Genomic DNA, 18,641 nt, shown 5'->3' with positions numbered 1-18,641 from the left:
TCCAGTGAAGCCTCGCAGACAGTAAATCTCAATAAAACACCATCAGCTAAACTTTTAAAACGCTCTTTTAGTCTCTAGTATCAACAATACATGTAATCGATAAAGGTGAAAGAGGTTGTTATTCTGTGATGAAGCCTTATTTGCATTTTGAAAGTCATAATGGCTTGAGGTTGAATAGGGTAAAAAAAAAAAAAAAGATAGATGAGTAGATATCACCATACTTTCCCATTTGATTGATTGCAGTAAGAATTGCAAACATTTTCACCAGGTTTTTAGGATTTATTTTTAAATATAAATCAGGCGAATGATATAGTAAGAAACACCTTCAGAATATAGATAGGAATAAAACTGAAGTTTGGTGTTTGCAAGTTCTGCTGAGAAGTGGAGATTCATCAGAGATAACACTTAAATGTGTATTTTAAGAAGACATGTTGTGGAAGTGAAATAGCTAAAAAATGAGCAGTGCGTGTTTGTCCTTCAGTCTCTTTCCTAATATCATCTAGAAATGTTGAAGAGGTGTAGTTCAGTGTTGTAGCAGCAGAGGACAGTGTTTACTGCTCTTCTTCACGAAGACCAGCTGAGACGGCAGTTTAGATCAAATAATAGGGTTATTCTGCTATGTAAATATGCTTCCACTCTCCCAGTGTGCTGTTGTTGAATACTCACTCTTGATGAAGTGTTAGCGATTGGTTGCGGGGTTTGGGATGTTTAATTGCAGGTCATAGAGCTGCTGGGTTTATATAAGGGGCATTGATTGTGTGTGTGTGTGTGTGTGTGTGTGTGTGTGTGTGTGTGTGTGTGTGTACTGATGTTTCATACCTGAATGCCCGAGCGGATGGTGTGTATTGATCCAGTCCGCAGGAGGCCAAACTAATGAATCGACATCTAGAACAAAGAGGATAGAGGATGTTTACTGTGCAGTACGCACATTTTCTGTACTATAGAATACCTTTAGGGGTTATTATAGTTAACTAAAACTAAAACCAAAGCCAGGAAAAAAAACATTTTTGTTACTTGAAATAAAATAAACTTTACCTAATTTTTTTTTATTTCAGTTTGTTGACAAGGCAACATGAAAAAAATAAAATAAAACGCACAACAAAATTACTAAAACTTTAACTAAAATTAGAAATGGAAAATATAAAAATAAAAACAATTTCAAAATATTAATATAATATCCAGCATGATGAATGAATATCAGCTGTGCAGAATATAATTTCTTTCTTGACTTGATTATTTGATCACACTGACCAAAGTTGTTTAAAAGTTTGGGGTCAGTAACAGTTTTATTTTTTAATAAATCATTATTTTTAGTCCACAAGGGCACATTATATTGATCAGAAGTGCCAGTAAAGATAAGATCAAAATGTTAATGATTAAAAGTTAAAAGATTTTTAACTTAACCTAACTAAGAAGGATTTATCACGGTTTCCACAAAAATATGAAGCAGCACAACTGTTTTCAACATTGATAATATTCAGAAATGTTTCTTGAGCAGCAAATCATCATATTAGAATGATTTCTGAAGGATCATGTGACACTGAAGACTAATATGCTGAAAATTCAGCCTTGATCACAGGAAAAATATATTCACATATGAAAAAGTCATTTTAAATTGTAATAATATTTAACAATATTACTGTTTTGACTGTATTTTTTATTAAATAAATGGCGTTTTGGTGAGCAGAAGAGTTATTCATCTGTCGTTTGTCTCTCATCTGCAGATCGCTTCACTGTCTACAGTCCCAAGAAACTCAGACAAGCCTGGAATAAGTAAGTGACCACAACTATTTTTTATTATGAGTTTTTGTATAGCTTTTTATAACACCCATTTTTCTTTTGTGTGAATGGCAAAGTGTGTTCTAGATGCTCATAGGTTTTCACCATTTTCTATTGCAAATAACCTGAAATCTGAATATCTCAGTTATTTCTCCTGCAAGACACTGAACTAAAATGGAGACTTTTGCTTAAATCATCTACTTCTCAGATGTTTCTCCTGAGTTTCAGCAAAGATCTTGACAATGCCGAAAACCGTGCTCAGTCAAATCAAAATCAATTGGAAGTCAGAAATCTCCATGTGACATTTCTCATCAAATTCATTTCACATCACATTATTTTTTATAGCTTAATACTCATACTTTTAGGAGAAACATGTGAGATGAGGTTGATCCTTAAATGAAGCATCAGTGAAAACTATGAAAAAGCAACATCTGAGCAATAGGTTCACTTAAATAGTCCTTCGGTGTGACACTTTTTTAAAACTACAATATCCGGGAACACTACAGTAAAGTTACATTTGTTAACATTAGTAAACAACAAAATGAACTAACAATGTTACTTCTAAAGCATTTATTAATCTTAGCTAATGTTAAATTCAATATTCACTAGTACATTATTTATAGTAAAAGATCGGTTAATATTATTTAATGGACCTGAGCTGATTAACTGTGTTTTATTAACTGATGTTAATAAAAAATTATAAATACTGTAACAAATGCAATGCTTATTGTTAGTTAAATCATAAACTAATAAACTTATTGTAAATTGTTACCATTTCCCCCCAAATAAAAAAGCATACTGACCCCAAACTTTTGAACTAATGTAAATCAGGAAACAGTCAAAACCATTTAAACAAATTACATCTCAAAAAATATTATTAAAGTTAAAATGAGAAATAAATGTAAAATGAGCTTGGTCTTTTCCTCATAATCAGATGACGTTTTGTGAAGTTTCTGATCTCATTCGATTAACCCACGTCTGAACTAGCAGAAGAAGCACGAGAACACGAGTGGGACCTTCAGACGCAAACCGAAGCCTATAGATTATACCATCTAAACACACAGACACTCGTTCACGAGCTTGTTTCACACACACATTTTTAAGTGCTGAAAGTGCCGCTGGTGGACAGAAACTCTGAGAAAACTTCATGTTTCTTTAATGTGTTAATGCTGCAGAGGCCTTATTATCCACATACATCTGTAGTTTTATACATTTGGTTTTTCATTGGCAGTAGTGAGTGTGATAGTTCAGGAGTTCAGTCAGCACACACACACACACACACACACACACATTCAGCCTAAGGCCTGAACACACACTACGCAACATGAGAATGCTGGCAAACGAACAATCAGTCATGTATCATTTGCATAATGTGACAGAGTCAAGCCTCGGTAGAGTGACAGGTTTTCCTTCAAATGAGTGTGTGTGTCATCAGAACAGATGATATATATGTGTATATATATATATATATATATATATATATATATATATATATATACAGTATACAGTATACCCCATTATACAGTATATATATATATAAGCATGTTTACAGTCAGTCATGCTAACTAACTCGCTCTTCCAAGACATTTGTTGAGCTGAAAGTGATCTTTTGAGGTTTTATTTGGGGCACAATATAGATATACCTGATTGAAAAACCGAAACTGTACGATATAGTTTTTTCTGTGAAATAATCCAGATTTATGGGAAAAAATTCTGATTTTACACTACTGCTGAAAAGTGTCAAAAAATGTATTTAAAAAATACAGTAAAAACAGTAATATTGTGAAATATTATTACAATTTAGAATAATTATTTTCTATTTGAATATATTTCAAACTGTAATTTATTCCTGTGATCAAAGCTGAATTTCCAGCATCATTACTCCAGTCTTCAGTGTCACATGATCCTTCAGAAATCATTCTAATATGATGATTTGCTGCATTTCTGATTATTTTCGATGTTGAAAACAGTTGATAATAAGTATAGTATTCATACTAGTTTGAAAACATCATATTTTTGTGGAAATGGCGAGATTTTATATCTATAGGATTTTTTGATGAATAGAATGATAAAAGACATTTATTTAAACAGCAGCATTTATTTGAAATATAATTTGTTTGTAATTTTATAATTGTCTTTACTGTCACTTTTGATCAATTAAATGGATCCTTGATGAAGTATTAATTTCTTTCAAAAAAATTTTTTTTTAGATTTTTTTTTTAGTGCAAACTAAATTACTTCCTTTTTTTAATCAGAAACTGGTCTATTGTTGTCATATGTGCTATTTCAGATTAACCGCCCCTAAGTAACACACACCAAGCAAACTGTGATTGGTCACTTCACATGTCAATCAGACAGTCTGTAAGTAGGCAGTTCTTGGACAGAAGACCAGACCATTAACTAGACTAGTCATTGTCAGATAAATAGACCGTGATGTCAGACCATCTTTGTTATATTGTGATGTAAATCATTCATGTAAGTTTTGCCATCCTAAAATCATTACCAGTATCTTGGTTTAATTTCCAGACCACAGCACATCTGTACACTCATTGAGAGCTCAGCATCTAAAGATCTGCTGTGTGTTCATGTGTTTATCTGTTCTGCAGTGCAGAATGTAGGTGTGTTTGTGTCGGTCCTTGTCTTTGCAATTTAGAGGACGTTTGAGGGTGAAAACTCACTTTGCATTTTCCACTCCAAAAAAGTCAACAAACATTTTTCCAGCCGCACGTCAGCGGGAGTGAAGCTGACAGAGAGATGCGAGCAGTGAGCGTGTGTGTGTGGTGATCTTGGCACTGTATCATCTGTATGTTTATATGTGTGTGTGTGTGTGTGTGTGTGTGTGTGTGTTTTGGCAGGCTGGGTTATGTAGATCATGCTGAAGAGCTGGCTTCCAGATTTCTCCAGTGCTTCCCAAAGAACCGTGTCTCGGCCCAGGCGGCCCTCCACCATGAGTACTTCATCCATCTGCCCCCGAGACTCTGGGATCTGCCCGACAGTGAGTCCACCGCATCACATCACTGCACACTGACTCCACACTGACACACTGCTGTACTGCACTACTCATGCTAATCTTGCAGTATGCATGCATGCAACACTCCAGTTACCGACTACATTTGTCAAAAGTATATAATGCCATGCAAAAGTGTGTATTAAATAATCAGAGCACACTGCACAGAATACTGGATCCTTTTATTCATATACATATCATTTTTTTCATTTGTTTCGATCCATTTTTAATATCTATCTATCTATCTATCTATCTGTCTGTCTGTCTGTCTGTCTGTCTGTCTGTCTGTCTGTCTGTCTGTCTATCTATCTATCTATCTATCGTTCTATCTATCGTTCTGCCTATCTATCCATATATCCATCCATCCATTGTTCTATCTATCTATCTATCTATCTATCTATCTATCTATCTATCTATCTATCTATCTATCTATCTATCTATCTATCTATCTATCTATCTATCTATCTATCTATCTATCTATCTATCTATCTATCTATCTATCTATCTGTCTGTCTGTCTGTCTGTCTGTCTGTCTATGTATCTATCTCCATTTCAGTCGTATCCATCTCTTAGTGATTCTATGGCCGTCTCTTGCCATAAATCAAACTTTATTTAAGTCTTTATTTCTCCTTTTTATTATTTACAACTGCATACTTCACACTTTCACATATTTGACCCTGGATCACAAAACCAGTCATAAGTCGCACGGGTATATTTTTGGCAATAGCCAACAATACATTGTATGGGTCAAAATTATCGATTTTTTTTTTATGCTAAAAATCATTAGAATATTAAGTAAAGATCATGATCCATGAAGATATTTTGTAAATTTCCTACTGTAAATATATAAAACATTTATTTTTGTGAGTGAATGCAGCACAATCGCCTACATAAATGGACAACTTTAAAGGAGATTTTCTCAATGTTTCGATTTTTTTGCATCTTCTGATTCCAGATTTTTGCGTACAGTTGTATCTCGGTCAAATATTGTTCTATCCTAACAAACCATACATCAATGGAAAGCTTATTTATTCAGCTTTCAGATGATGTATAAATCTCAATTTAAAAGAAATTGACCCATGTGACTGGTTTTGTGGTCCAGGGTCACATATGATATATATATATATCAGATCTAGTGTACAGTGTATACTGGAGGCAGTTTGTTAGGAATCCATTATGGTTTCCTTCATCTACTGCCTTCCTTCATCAGGATTTAACGCTCTCTGTCTCTTCTCGCTCTTTCTTACTGTTAAACATGCCGTTTTATTGATGCGTGTCTGGAACTGAATGCCAAACGCCGTTCAGTTTGAGCTCATTGTGGTGATGGTGATCTCTCTCTGATGGTAATTCACAAAGATTGCATAGTCATCACGTTTCTGCCTTGTCACGACTCATGTTCCAGGTTTCTCCATGAGGTGACGTGCTTCACTTTCCCCTGGAGACCAACAGACTGACACTTTTTCTTGATTTGCAAAACGCAAATATGCAGGAATTGGTTATTGTCAGCAGTGTTGAATTCTTGATTCTCATTGGTTGATGCATGTTTCTCAGATTGTTACAAAGTTTGAATTTTGCAGCATATCAAAGAGTCCGACAGAAACAAAAGAAGCTGAAACAAAGAAAATCTGATAAAAATGAGTGAAGAACAAAAGCATGCTTTTTAACTAGTAGCGGTGCTTTGTGATGTTATTAAACATGAGAATAAACAGTGCTGGGTAATAACTGAGTATATTTAATCTGGATTACACAATCAGATTCCAAATATAAAATACTTGTAATTGTATTATATTACACTTTAAAATCAGACTACAGTTACTTTTTATTGATTACATGATTTCATATCATTAACTAAATGGCAGTGAAATATTCATAATTATTCTGAATTTAACCATATACTGTATTATTGTGTTTGGAAGGCTTTGGTCTTTCAAACACATTAAAATGCACAAATTCATGACATTTTGTAAATATCAAATTTCAAACTTTTCTGTCAGTCAAACCACTTTGAAGTAAGTTTTTTTTTGTAAGTAAGTTTTTTTCATATCAGTATGGAACAATTATCCTATTCAAAGCAATGTGATAAACAGATTGTGAAAAGTAATCTAAAAGTAGTTAGATTATATTACCTTAAGTGAGTAATTTAATAGATTATGTTAAGTTTTTTTGTCATTTGTATTCAGTAACAGACTACAAATTGTAAGTAATCTACCCAGCACTGAAGATAAATACATGTGCATGTGTTACAGATGCAATAATTGACATCTGACATGTAAGATTACCAGAAAATCTACAGTAGAAACACTATAGACCTTATGCGCCAGAGAAACAAGCGCGCAGCATCTTTAGAATATTGTCTTTGAACTTCCGTTTTTGCGGTCGCTCTGCATATCTCTATGGCATCACTGTCAAGGAGTAATTACGCTGGTGAAGTGGATTTACTTATTGTAAAGTTAACGAAAGTTATCATGAGGATTGTAATGTTTAAAGCAGATGTCTTAACAAATGTCAGTAGACCGGGAAGATTTTAAAACGAGCCGTTCATTCATGAATACGTAAGATCGTTGTGAAAATACAGACTGGAAGACCAAAGACAACGTGCGCAGCGCTGAAAAGGGGCGGGGCTACATAAGGTCTATAAGCTTTCTGTTTTTTGTCATTCATTGACGCATCGAAGCCCAGATACTGTCGAAACATCCCTGACTGACAACTAGCAGCTCTGACGTGACATTAAAGTCACCATGAAATCAAAATTGACCATTCTTGTTTTTTTTATGCAGTTTCTGTCAGGACCACTATCGTCGAATACGATTGACAATCAGCACACAGTTTGGATTGGCGGTATGGTTTTGTTCTGGGCAAGAACTCCCTGCACATCCATTTAGCCTAGCATGGATAAGAGCAGGGAGAGCAGCCTTATAGGGTATACAGAACAGAACCAACATGAATGTATTGCAGATATCATTAATTAAAGATTTTTAAAGTACAACATGATTCGAGAATTGATTCTGATTCAAGGGGAATCAGAATGGCAAATCCTGAATGGGCGAGAGGAGGAGCTGGGGATGGAGGAGGGTAATTAGCTCCTGGGAAACGCGATAGCTGCTGATAATACTGAAGGAGCTTATATATGAATTCAGTAGGCGCATTTCCATTATAGATTTGCGCAAAACTTTAGCGTTTTTTTCTAAATGTCGACAAAAAACTATTGCGAAATTATGGCGTTTCCATTAACCGATGTTATGCGACTAAAACTTAATTTTTTCATCTCGTGATAAGTAAAATCATTCCAAAATGGAGGTTTATGTACTAATCCCAGCCACTGCACTAGCCATTATTATTAATCGAAGGAGATGTATGTGTGTTTTCCAAGCATTAATAGTAAGGAACGACCCTTATACTTGTGAGCGGCACATATGAGTTGTTTCTGGGTGTTCTCCCTCAGATCTGCTTTGAGGTCTTGGTTGTGGCATTTATTTGAGGTTTAGAATCCATTATTGCTGTAATTATTTTGTCTTATATGAATTCTTAAGAACTCTGTCTCGTATTCTGTCCAAAAACACCGCGTCATCTATGTCAGGTGACCTGTAAATGCGCAAAAACTGCAGTTTTGCCAAATATTTCTTTTTCGAATTGCCTGAAAAACCACCTCATGCGAGCGTAAAAACTTTTTTGCGATAAATGGGAGTTTTTGCAACTTTTAAGTTCCATTAAGCGTATTTTCAATTCACAATTTCAATTTGCACAATTTGAAGGGTAATGGAAACGCGGCTAGTGATAGGTGTCGTATTCCTATAGGTAGACATGGATCAGCTGAGGCTTGACTAACGTGACCTGACAGAACTGGCGCTACGCTTAATATTTGCTGAATTTATTATAATTGATTTATCTGCGCACATAATTTTTTTTGAATTCATGTACCCTCATAATCTTTCATCAAAATAACTTCCCCTCCCTCTTGCAGCTCTTCTCTTCTCTTCTCTTCTCTTCTCTTCTCTTCTCTTCTCTTCTCTTCTCTTCTCTTCTCTTCTCTTCTCTGATGATGTGTTTACTGGCGTGAGGGCGGGACAACCTGTCACTCACATGAGATCCACCAATAGTAATTGTACAGAATCAAACCTCGCCCTACATTCGTTCTTGTTCAAGAAGCTGTTCCACTCAGATATATGTCACAATAGGGATGAAAAGATTGCAACTTCCGTTTCATGCCGACTTTAATAAAGCGTTCGTGTTCAACACTTGCAGAAGCATCGAGCTGCTGCTGATGATTCGGGTCATTCTGGCTGGTTTGGGATTTTAAAAGACCTCAAGGCCTTTTGTCATGTCTAAAGTGACACGTATCCATAATCCACACGTGAGACCTCCACAGCCGCTGATCGTCTTTATGCCTCGGTTAGTAGACAGACAAAACTGCAGCACTGGCACATTTAGTCCTACACATGTTACGCGCTACAGAAAACAGGCGTTTGCGGAAGACAAGCGTCGGGCAAGTCATTTGAATACGAGAATGAGGTTTTTAATTTGACAGATTAGGAGTCGGAGCTGAATTAATCCTGTTATCAGCTCACAGCAGGTTGTTTTCGGGAGGAAGGCGGGACTCAGGCGTGGAGGCGGATCTTTGACGCACAGAGCGCAGCGCCGCTTTTCAAGCAGAAGAATGAAGGGAAAATTAATTCTGTTGTTTCATATACGCTCGCGGTTCAATCACAAAAGAGAACGGTTGCTGTTTGGGGGAAGCTGGACGAGTAATTAACATTTCAGCTCCGGCTTTGATTGATACGGAAAATGCAGCAGGATTTATGACGTTTATTAAATGAAATGGCTCATATTTATCTTGACTAGTGCTGCTTATTAGTAAGATATTGTTGCGCATATATATATATAAATTTGTATGTATGTTACACACATATTACACATGATATACGCAAACAACTGTTCAAATGTTGATTGCATACTGGTTTTAATCAATAGTATACACTACATATTGTGTGTGTGTGTGTGTGTGTACTTTGACACTACATATCTGGGTCTTTCTGAAATGACAAACACACCTGTGATGTTTTGAGCTCATCACAATGAAACAGTTACTGTGGGAGCATGACGGATAACACTCGAGTTTTGGTGTAAGATGGTTGTTTTTATCAGGGTTTATCAGTGTTTAAAGCAGCTTTACAGGGTCACTGGCTTCTTGAATGCAGTAAATAGGGTTTGACTCTGGTGTGTGTGTGTATCTGAGATAGTGGCATTTGGTTCCTCAGGAATATAACGCAGTAGAAATGGCTTTGATGAATTAATTATGAAATACTATGTATATTATATATTCTTGTTTATCTATGAATCAGTGCCTCATGCAGTTTGTTCCTGGTTTACTGTAGTGTTTATTCTTCTCAACACAACTGTCATAAAATTCCCCATATGTAGTTCACAGCACTTCATGGGATGGTTAATTAAAAAAAAAAGTTTTACATTATCTTATTTTTAAACATTTTTTTGTTTTAAATCAAAGTTTGTAATGTTTTTATCTCAATGCTGGCTGGATTGGTTAATGAATTAACTCTTTTTGAGTAATTATTTTAAATTCCTATAGAGAAAGGAATGAGTTTGTTTTAGAGTTTGATTCATCATTTCTTTCTGGATCTATTTTGAATTTCTCAGTTATTGATTATTACAGTTATTAAAATTAGGAAATTCAACAATATTTTTCTTGTCATCATCATCATCATCATCATCATCATCACAATACTATTGTTTTCCCTCCCTTTCTGTACTTTTACATGATGATGTTATATTTTCCATTGTCTTTTGTCAAAGAAGATTTCATACACGTTGCATAAAGACTCATAGACTGAATCTGTCGTTGTTTTTCAGTGTCTTCTATCTTCACCGTTCCGACCGTTAAGTTACAGCCTGAGTCTGGCGACAGCATCCAGGTGTGCAGTAAGACCAACAGTCACGGCAAAGGGACGTCAAACAGCAAACACTGACCTGGACGAGCCGCCCGCCGGGACCCGAACAGGTACGACACACGATGCTCCGGGCGCTCTTATGGTTCGACCGTCTCTGGTTATGTTTGAAACGGCACTAGCATGTTGTTTATTGCATATTGTAAAGTATTTAGTGCATACAATTGATTAAAAACAGTTTGCAATCAACATTTGAACAGATGTTTGCAACATAGTTGTTATGTGACCTTGCAGATTGCATTTTTGTTTTGTTTGTCAAAGTTAGTGTTTGTCAGTTCAACCAAATTATGATTCAAGAATCAATGTTTTCATTGTCAAAAGCAAATGGGTTATTTTATAGATTTATAGAAGCAATGAATTGAATTGAAATTTGTTTGTTAGAGTGAGTAAAATGATAGATATAGTGATGAAAATAAATACGAAAAGTACTATGTAATGTTTTGAGAAAGAGAAACTTGTTTCCAAATATTTTATTGAATTTTGAGAATATGTAAGCGTGAAAAAGTGTTGAATTTCAGTGTATATGTGTGTATCTCCATTGCTATGATTAAATATTGCATTAGCCCATATCTACCACTGCCCTCTTTAGATAACAGTATTAGTCATTGATAAACCAATGCACTAGTCTGTCGTTCCAAACATACATCAGCGTCTGATTCACTCTTACAGGGCAGCGAAGGTCATTTTCATTATATCCAGAAAGAGGCTTTATTTGCATTTAATTTGCGGTGTGTACGAGAGCATGTCATGTGGTGGGCTAAAGCTCATAATGGCTGTAATGCAGTGACGGAGGGGAAGAGGCCCCGCTCACAGGGATTAGCAGTCAAATTACAGGCAGGTGCTCTGGGAGATTTACGCCGGAGCCCCGGGAAGCTGCGGACCTCTGCAACCCGTCTGCATTAGAGAATAACACAGTATAATGACAGAGAAGGAGACAACGAGACTCATCATTTCAGGCGCTCCACGTGCGGCAGATGGACCAAATGTATGCAGAGAGTCCTGCGTGTGTGTGGTTGCATGTTGATGGTGAAAACCAGGGCTGTGTGATATTGGACAAAACTGACATTGCGATATTTGTTTTTCTGCGATATGAAAGAACACAGGAAGTTGCACCAGATGACTTGAATAACTCTACATCCATCACATACTCTCTTGAGCAAGTATTATTTTGAATAAGTACTTGCTCTGCGAGCGCTAAAAAAGTATCTATACATGATGAATGTGTGTAGTGTGAATATAATTCGGTTGTTGTACTACATTTGCCATGTTGTCATTATGGCATACCTTACGTCGCTTCACTGCCATTCACTGATCCTCTCCTGTGGCCTCATGGGATAGTAAAGTGTCCAGCGTATGCACACTTCAGAATCAGATCAGGAGTAGTAGGACATCCGACTACTTTTTGTCTACTCTTTTATATTAGACATATTCTTTTGTCACATACTGTTTTTCACCTACTATATAGTAGGAAATATGTGATTTTGGACGCAGACATGCATTCTAGAATGATTGGGGTGATTTTGTTGTGCAGTGCATCTGCATAGAAAATAATTTTGAAAAGAGCCAAAAAAAATTACTTTTTACTTTAAAGAATTTATATTTATAAATATTAAATTTGTATATATTTTATATATTTAAATTGGTGCTGTGCATGAATTGTGCGTTCATACTTGAGTTTAGTCTTTACAAGACTAACTCAACTCAAACCAGTGACTTTATTGTGATTATTGAATAAAATTACATTTACTTTCCTGTAAAATTACAATACTAATATTTACATCTTTATTTGTTCCATCAAGCTTTTATTTTGACTGGTTGCCAGCAAATAAATAAATGCGCTGCTGGTTTCAGAGTGAAGGAACTGTATGTTGATTTACACACGTGCGGCTCACAGTGTCTCAGAATGACTTGAATTACAGTAAACCAGACTTTGAAGCACTGTATCATGAACTACACATGTGTAAATGACACACATATATTTATTTAATTAAAGCACCCTGTACAATTTTTCAATCGCACTAAGCCATATACTGATTGATATATATATATATATACTGTATATATATTGTGCAACCCTAGGGAAAATAGTAGTCTGTAAAGCATTCCACTGGGTACATACTGAATAACCACAATTTATTTGCAATGTCTCTAATGCACTTATTATTACTCGTAAATCTTTCTAAAGATTTATGAGTCTACGGACATGCTTTCTACGGACATTTATGCTGAGTCCGTAACCACTTTCAAGAAACGGCATCTTTTTCGACAGCACTTGATCCAGTAATACTAACACTTTCTCTTCTATTCTATTCTATTATTAAAAAAAAATTAAATGAACATGTACTGTGTTAGATCAAACTGAGAAGGGTCATAGCACTTGCATATTGTTGTCCTACTGTTAGTTTAACTGCTTCTATTGTTCTCATTTGTAAGTCGCTTTGGATAAAAGCGTCTGCTAAATGAATAAATGTAAATGTAAAGCGTGTGTTGTTAGACTAGTTTCACGATCCTTCCTAGCTATAAAGTATGTAGTTTTCTTCCGGGAACGAACATGTCGCAATATCCCTCATTTAAATTGCATATGCAAAATAAAGGGCGGGGCCTGGTTGAGTTAGTTAGTAATGTGAAAGGGCTGTGACATTTCCCAAATGCGTTCAAAGTGCTTGACCAATCACAACACACTGATCCAGCCGACCAATCAGAGCACATTGTGCTTGAAGGAGAGGCTTCATAGAGACAGGAACTAAACAGAGCATTACTGACAGACTGGGAAGAGAGGAGCTGCAACAATGGAGAATATGTGAAAAATAATGTGTTATTCTAGTAGACCCCAAAAACAAAATCAAGACTTTGAAAAGGGGTATAACAGGTCCCCTAACATTTCATCTCTGCAGTGATCCTCTCTTTGGCATGTTCATGAAGTGCAGATATGAAAGTAAAGTGTTTTGCTTGTCAGCATGCAGAGTTGCGGTGTGTTTTTAGCACGCGTGTGTTTGTGATGGAGAACGCTGCTCAGAAGGGAAGTCACCCCACTGCGAGAGCCGTGTCCTTCCCTCCACCGCACCATTCATATTGAAATCACACGCTTTGTGCTCGGCCTTCTCAACCTGACAGGCTCCGTGGAGCTCAGAGGCGCTCCTCTAATCCACACACATCTGATTTAGAAGCGCTCACGCTCCATGAGACGTCACATGCAAAGATTTCCTGCATGTTTAGGGAGATTTCAAAGACTGAATGTTTTCATACACATCTCTCACATTAGAGGCCCTAAGAGGGTTTTGACACTAAAGTCACTCTTAAAAATGAATTACATGCAGAATACGGAAGCATGTATGATTTATTTTAAAGTTCATATTTCAATTGAACAATTTTTTGGGGGAAAGATGTTTGTTAGGAGTAGAATAATTGGATATAGTTTAAAATAAAGACGAATAATATTTTGAGGACCATCCAAAATCTTTATGCTTAATTTTCTTAATGCAAAATTATTTAAAAAAAAAAAAAAGTATTTTGGTTGAAAAGTCATTGAATGTCATTAAGTGAGATCCTTTTTTGTTTATATTTTCAATTTTCAAGCAAAACATTTGATGAAAAGATGTCTGAATGTCATTATATTACATAAAAAATATCAAATCAAGTGGGATTTTTGTTCAAATGTCAATATTTAAATTTCAAGCAAAAAATTGATGAAAAGATTTTTATGAGTGAAACCATAGACAATATTTAGAATTTTTAAATCATTTTTATGTTAAATTTTTCTAATGCAAAATATAATTCTTTGATTTTTGAGGGAAAACTCATTCTTAAAGATAAAGCAGAAATGTTTTATAGATTTGTCCCCCCAAAATTTCAAGCTAAACATTTAATGGAAAAACGTTTGTTAGGAGTAAAGTGATGTCGTTTAAAAGGAAGACAAAAAAACAATTTGTGAGGACAATCTAATATTTTTAGGCTTGGTTTTTATGGAAAATATAATTTCTTATATTTTTGAGATTATAGTTTAAAATGAAGACCAACAGTATCTAGAACCTAATTTTAGGACCATTTAATTGTTGCTTTTTGCAATATATATATATATATATATATATATATATATATATATATATTTTTTCTCTTTTGATCATGGGATGCAGTATGTTCTGCGTGTGATTTTGACAGTCCTCATCCATTTTGTACATAATATTTTTTGGCCCACTGTATGTTTCTGTGACAAGAAAAGTCCACCAAGACCTGGGCAAGTTCTCCAGTTTTGTATTATTCATCAGAAGTCTTTTCAGAGGAAATCCCCAGCAGGCAGCCTTTGTGCCGCTGATGGAAGCTTTGAGAGCTGCTATTGAGCACAGATGAAGCTTCAGGCCCATCGCAGACTAAATGACACGCCTCTCTCACACACTACGCCACAATATCTGTCAGAGACCAGAAAAGAGGCAGAGGGCTTCACAGAGCCAGTGAGAAGAGGGTCACTGGGATGAAATTGGGGTCAGAAAAGATAGAAAAAGGTTGGATGATCTATAGGTCTCTCTTTCTTTAGGGACAGAAAAGCCCTTGCTGATGGTAAAATGCCTAATTTAGTGAAAGATGTGATGGTGCTAGACGTGTTGGGCTTTTCCATTGAATGCCACAGAGGTACATGCATTCATAAAGATGACATCAAATAGCTGAAGTTTCTGGATAGTTCTGGAAGTTGCACTGCTGATGCAAGAAGCCACCTATCAGCTGCAATGGCTTTGCATGACATTAGCATAAATTAAGGTCCCAAGGTGATTGATATGGATTCTGTTGTGTGGAGTGTCTGTTTTGGACAGACTGTCTTTGTTACTGGATGCTTTTACATTATTCATGTCATGTCATGAGCGCTATGACAGAGTGTGTGTGTATAGTGCGTGTAAACCGCTCTAAAGTCTTGAATGCTGCAGTAGATATATCTGTTTTTGTGGACAGGGCTGCTTTAAATTATTTACATGTATTTTGATTTGTAAAGTATTATACAAAATGTTCATATTTATAAATATAACATTTTTATATATTTTATATATATTTAAATCGGTGCTGTCAAATTGATTAATCGCATCTAACAAAAGTTATTTTTCATATTATATATATAATATGAAAAATCAAACCAGTGCCAACCTGGACTGAAAGAGATGCGCGCTAACAAACAAACAAACAGTGCTCTAGTCAACACAGTTCACACTCACTCACATTGATCAAATCATTTCAGAAGTGAACTTCATTGTCTGCACGTCCATTAACTGCATCAACTCTGAGTTCAACTCTGCTCAATGATAATAGAAAATTATATTTTAAATTTTATAATATATATTATTTTTTAAATACTTAAAATTTACAATATATATACAAACAATATAATTATACTATATTATATTTTAAATATATTAACTATACAATACAATATCATATATTTTATTTATACATATAAATAGAAAATAAAGAAATATAATAATAAATATAAAACATATTATAAAAGAGTTGATGCAGTTAATGGACGTGCAGACAATGAAGTTCACTTCTGATATGATTTGATCACTGTGAGTGTGAACTGTGTTGACTAGAGCACTGTTTGTTTGTTAGCGCGCGTCTCTTTCAGTCCAGGTTGGCACTGGTTTGACTGGGTCAGTTGGCGCGTGTCGCAGGCCTGCAGCGATTCACTGACTCTTTGAAGATAAGAGCCACAGACAGACTGTCCGGTGTGTACAGCAGCCGGCTGTTTATCTGCACTCACACACACACTTACACATTCAACACACTCTACTGGCACAGTGAACACCTCAAAGTGTGTGTGTACAGATACACACATTCTCTAAACGTGTGGCCTCATGTCGCAATACACATCAGAAGGTCAAACGCTGACGGACAACGACAGCTCCATTCTGATTGGCTTTCAGTGGAAAACCAGTGTTGTTTATGTGGTGGATGATGTGGAGGAGGAACGGATCACTGGATTTGACTGGTTTTAGAGACCTACGTAAAATATTTTGGTATCTTATAAGCTCAACTTTTTTTTTCATATGTAAGATGATTCAGGCGTCCTGTAATGTGATGTGATTTTATGAATTATTAGTAAAAATGGAATATTCAGTTGGATTAGATTTGATCTATTTGGGTTTGATTGTATTATGTAAATGATCTGTTGTATTATGTAGCCTCTGCTTTCATCAGCAAAATGAAAAGTCGATACAGAAGTGAAGAATAAAAAAATACAGTACAGTAAATGAGCTCATTTAAATTTGTTGAGCTGTAAATGGCTTGAATATATGTTCAAAATTTAAATTGTTTTAGTTTCCAGTGTCTGTAATGTTCCTGTACGGTGGTCTGGACTCTGAATCAAGTATCCGGATCACAGACTCTCTTAAGCCGGCGTTAAAGTGGCTTGTTTTATCGGGGACTGTGAAAACGACCTCAGTGTGGAGACACTTCGCTAACGGAGCGGCCATTGATGGAGAAACATGACTTCTCATTGGTCTGAATCTAGCTCCGCATAAAACTAATCTAAACATCATATATTCTGATTCTGATTGGCTGTGGTTGTGTCACTGTTACACAGTGTTATGGGTGCACAAGTTTTATTGGTCTGGAAAGAAACAAATTCATGTGTACAAGGTATCTTGACAAGCAAGTTAGATCAAGTTATTGGTAAACCTGTTTATAGCCTGTTTAACACGGTTGTGCAACATTCAGAATTAAGTTGAGAATGGCTTTAAATTCTAATTCAGTTCCTGAATTTGAGTTGAGATCGCAGACAGGATGCAAAATTGCAAATTGGAATGTAAGGAACTAGAATTAAAATGATTTGAAATTCAAAGAAATTGATACAATTTTTAACTAGATAAGCAAAAGTTTGAAAACAAGTTTACAAATCCTTGAAGTTTGAAGGTTGACAGGCCTTACTGATGCATGCCCAGGCCCAGGCAGATGGCAAAATCTCTGAGCTGCAACCAAACTGGAGCAACTTTAAAAAGAGTTGTGTGATTATTCCCTCGTTTTATTTATGCAACTGCAAACGAGCGTCCCAAAAAAAATCACACTCCTCTGTTAGGTTGGATGGATGGAGTTTCACTTCTCTAATTACAGCTCTGAATTGCTGTGTGTAAAGTCTGCAGGGAAAAGCGTTGCAAACGTTTCGATCAGGCGCTAAACGTCAGCGCATCTTGGCGGTCGCATCTCAATTATAACGCATCACGTTTACAGATGAAAGTGTTTGTGCCGCTGCGGAGCATGAAGTGGCAGGCGACTACGGTGGCGTGCGACATGAAAACGAAGACCCACACGCTCACACTCTCTCTCCAGACATATGGGCTCCTCTAATGAGCTTCTAGAAGACGCTGCTCCTCCACGTCTTCTGTGAAGAGCGCCAGCCGCCCGGTCAGATTCCTGCTCGCCTCACACACACCTCACTGGGCCTCTACAAGCTCCAGCTGGAGTTTGGTCATTAAAAAGTTTGAGCAGAAAGAAGAAGGTCTGTTGACACTCTTTTCAGATCTCAACAAGTTGGCGCTCCAGAAAAGTTTTTGTCTAGTGATTCATTTCTGATATTCAGGTGAAGATGCTTATATTTGTCTGTAATTTTCTGAAATGGAGACAAATTGAGACAAATGCTAGGTAGGTGGGTGGATGGATGGATGGATGGATGGATGGACAGACAGACAGATAAATACACAGATTGACAGACAGATAGACAGGTATGTAGGTAGACAGACAGACATGTTGGTAGATAGACTGATAGGCAGTCATTCAGATAAATACACAGACAGACAGACAGACAGGTATGTTGGGAGGTAGACAGACAGACAGACAGGTTGGTAGATAGACTGATAGGTAGTCAAACAGATAATTACACAGACAGACAGACAGAGACAGGTATACATATAAATACA

The 18,641-nt window shown here is 36.1% G+C and overlaps 1 protein-coding gene across 4 annotated transcripts in view; it reads left to right on the top strand.

Annotated features, from left to right (window-relative positions):
• The window catches only part of cdk14 (cyclin dependent kinase 14), a 145,654-nt gene that overhangs the window by 103,751 nt on the left and 23,262 nt on the right, over positions 1–18,641 (top strand). For all 4 annotated transcript variants that reach the window (XM_079895132.1, XM_079895130.1, XM_079895133.1 and 1 more), the window contains 3 exons: positions 1,725–1,773; positions 4,635–4,774; positions 10,652–10,799. In XM_079895132.1, coding sequence (XP_079751258.1) covers positions 1,725–1,773; positions 4,635–4,774; positions 10,652–10,767 — 305 coding nt within the window. In that variant the 3' untranslated portion in view covers positions 10,768–10,799. The remainder of the gene's footprint in view (positions 1–1,724; positions 1,774–4,634; positions 4,775–10,651; positions 10,800–18,641) is intronic.

The sequence above is a fragment of the Squalius cephalus genome, assembly GCF_949319135.1.
Source record: "Squalius cephalus genome assembly, chromosome: 15".
Classification (NCBI taxonomy): Eukaryota; Metazoa; Chordata; class Actinopteri; order Cypriniformes; family Leuciscidae; genus Squalius; species Squalius cephalus.
This window is presented reverse-complemented; position numbering and strand designations above follow the sequence as displayed.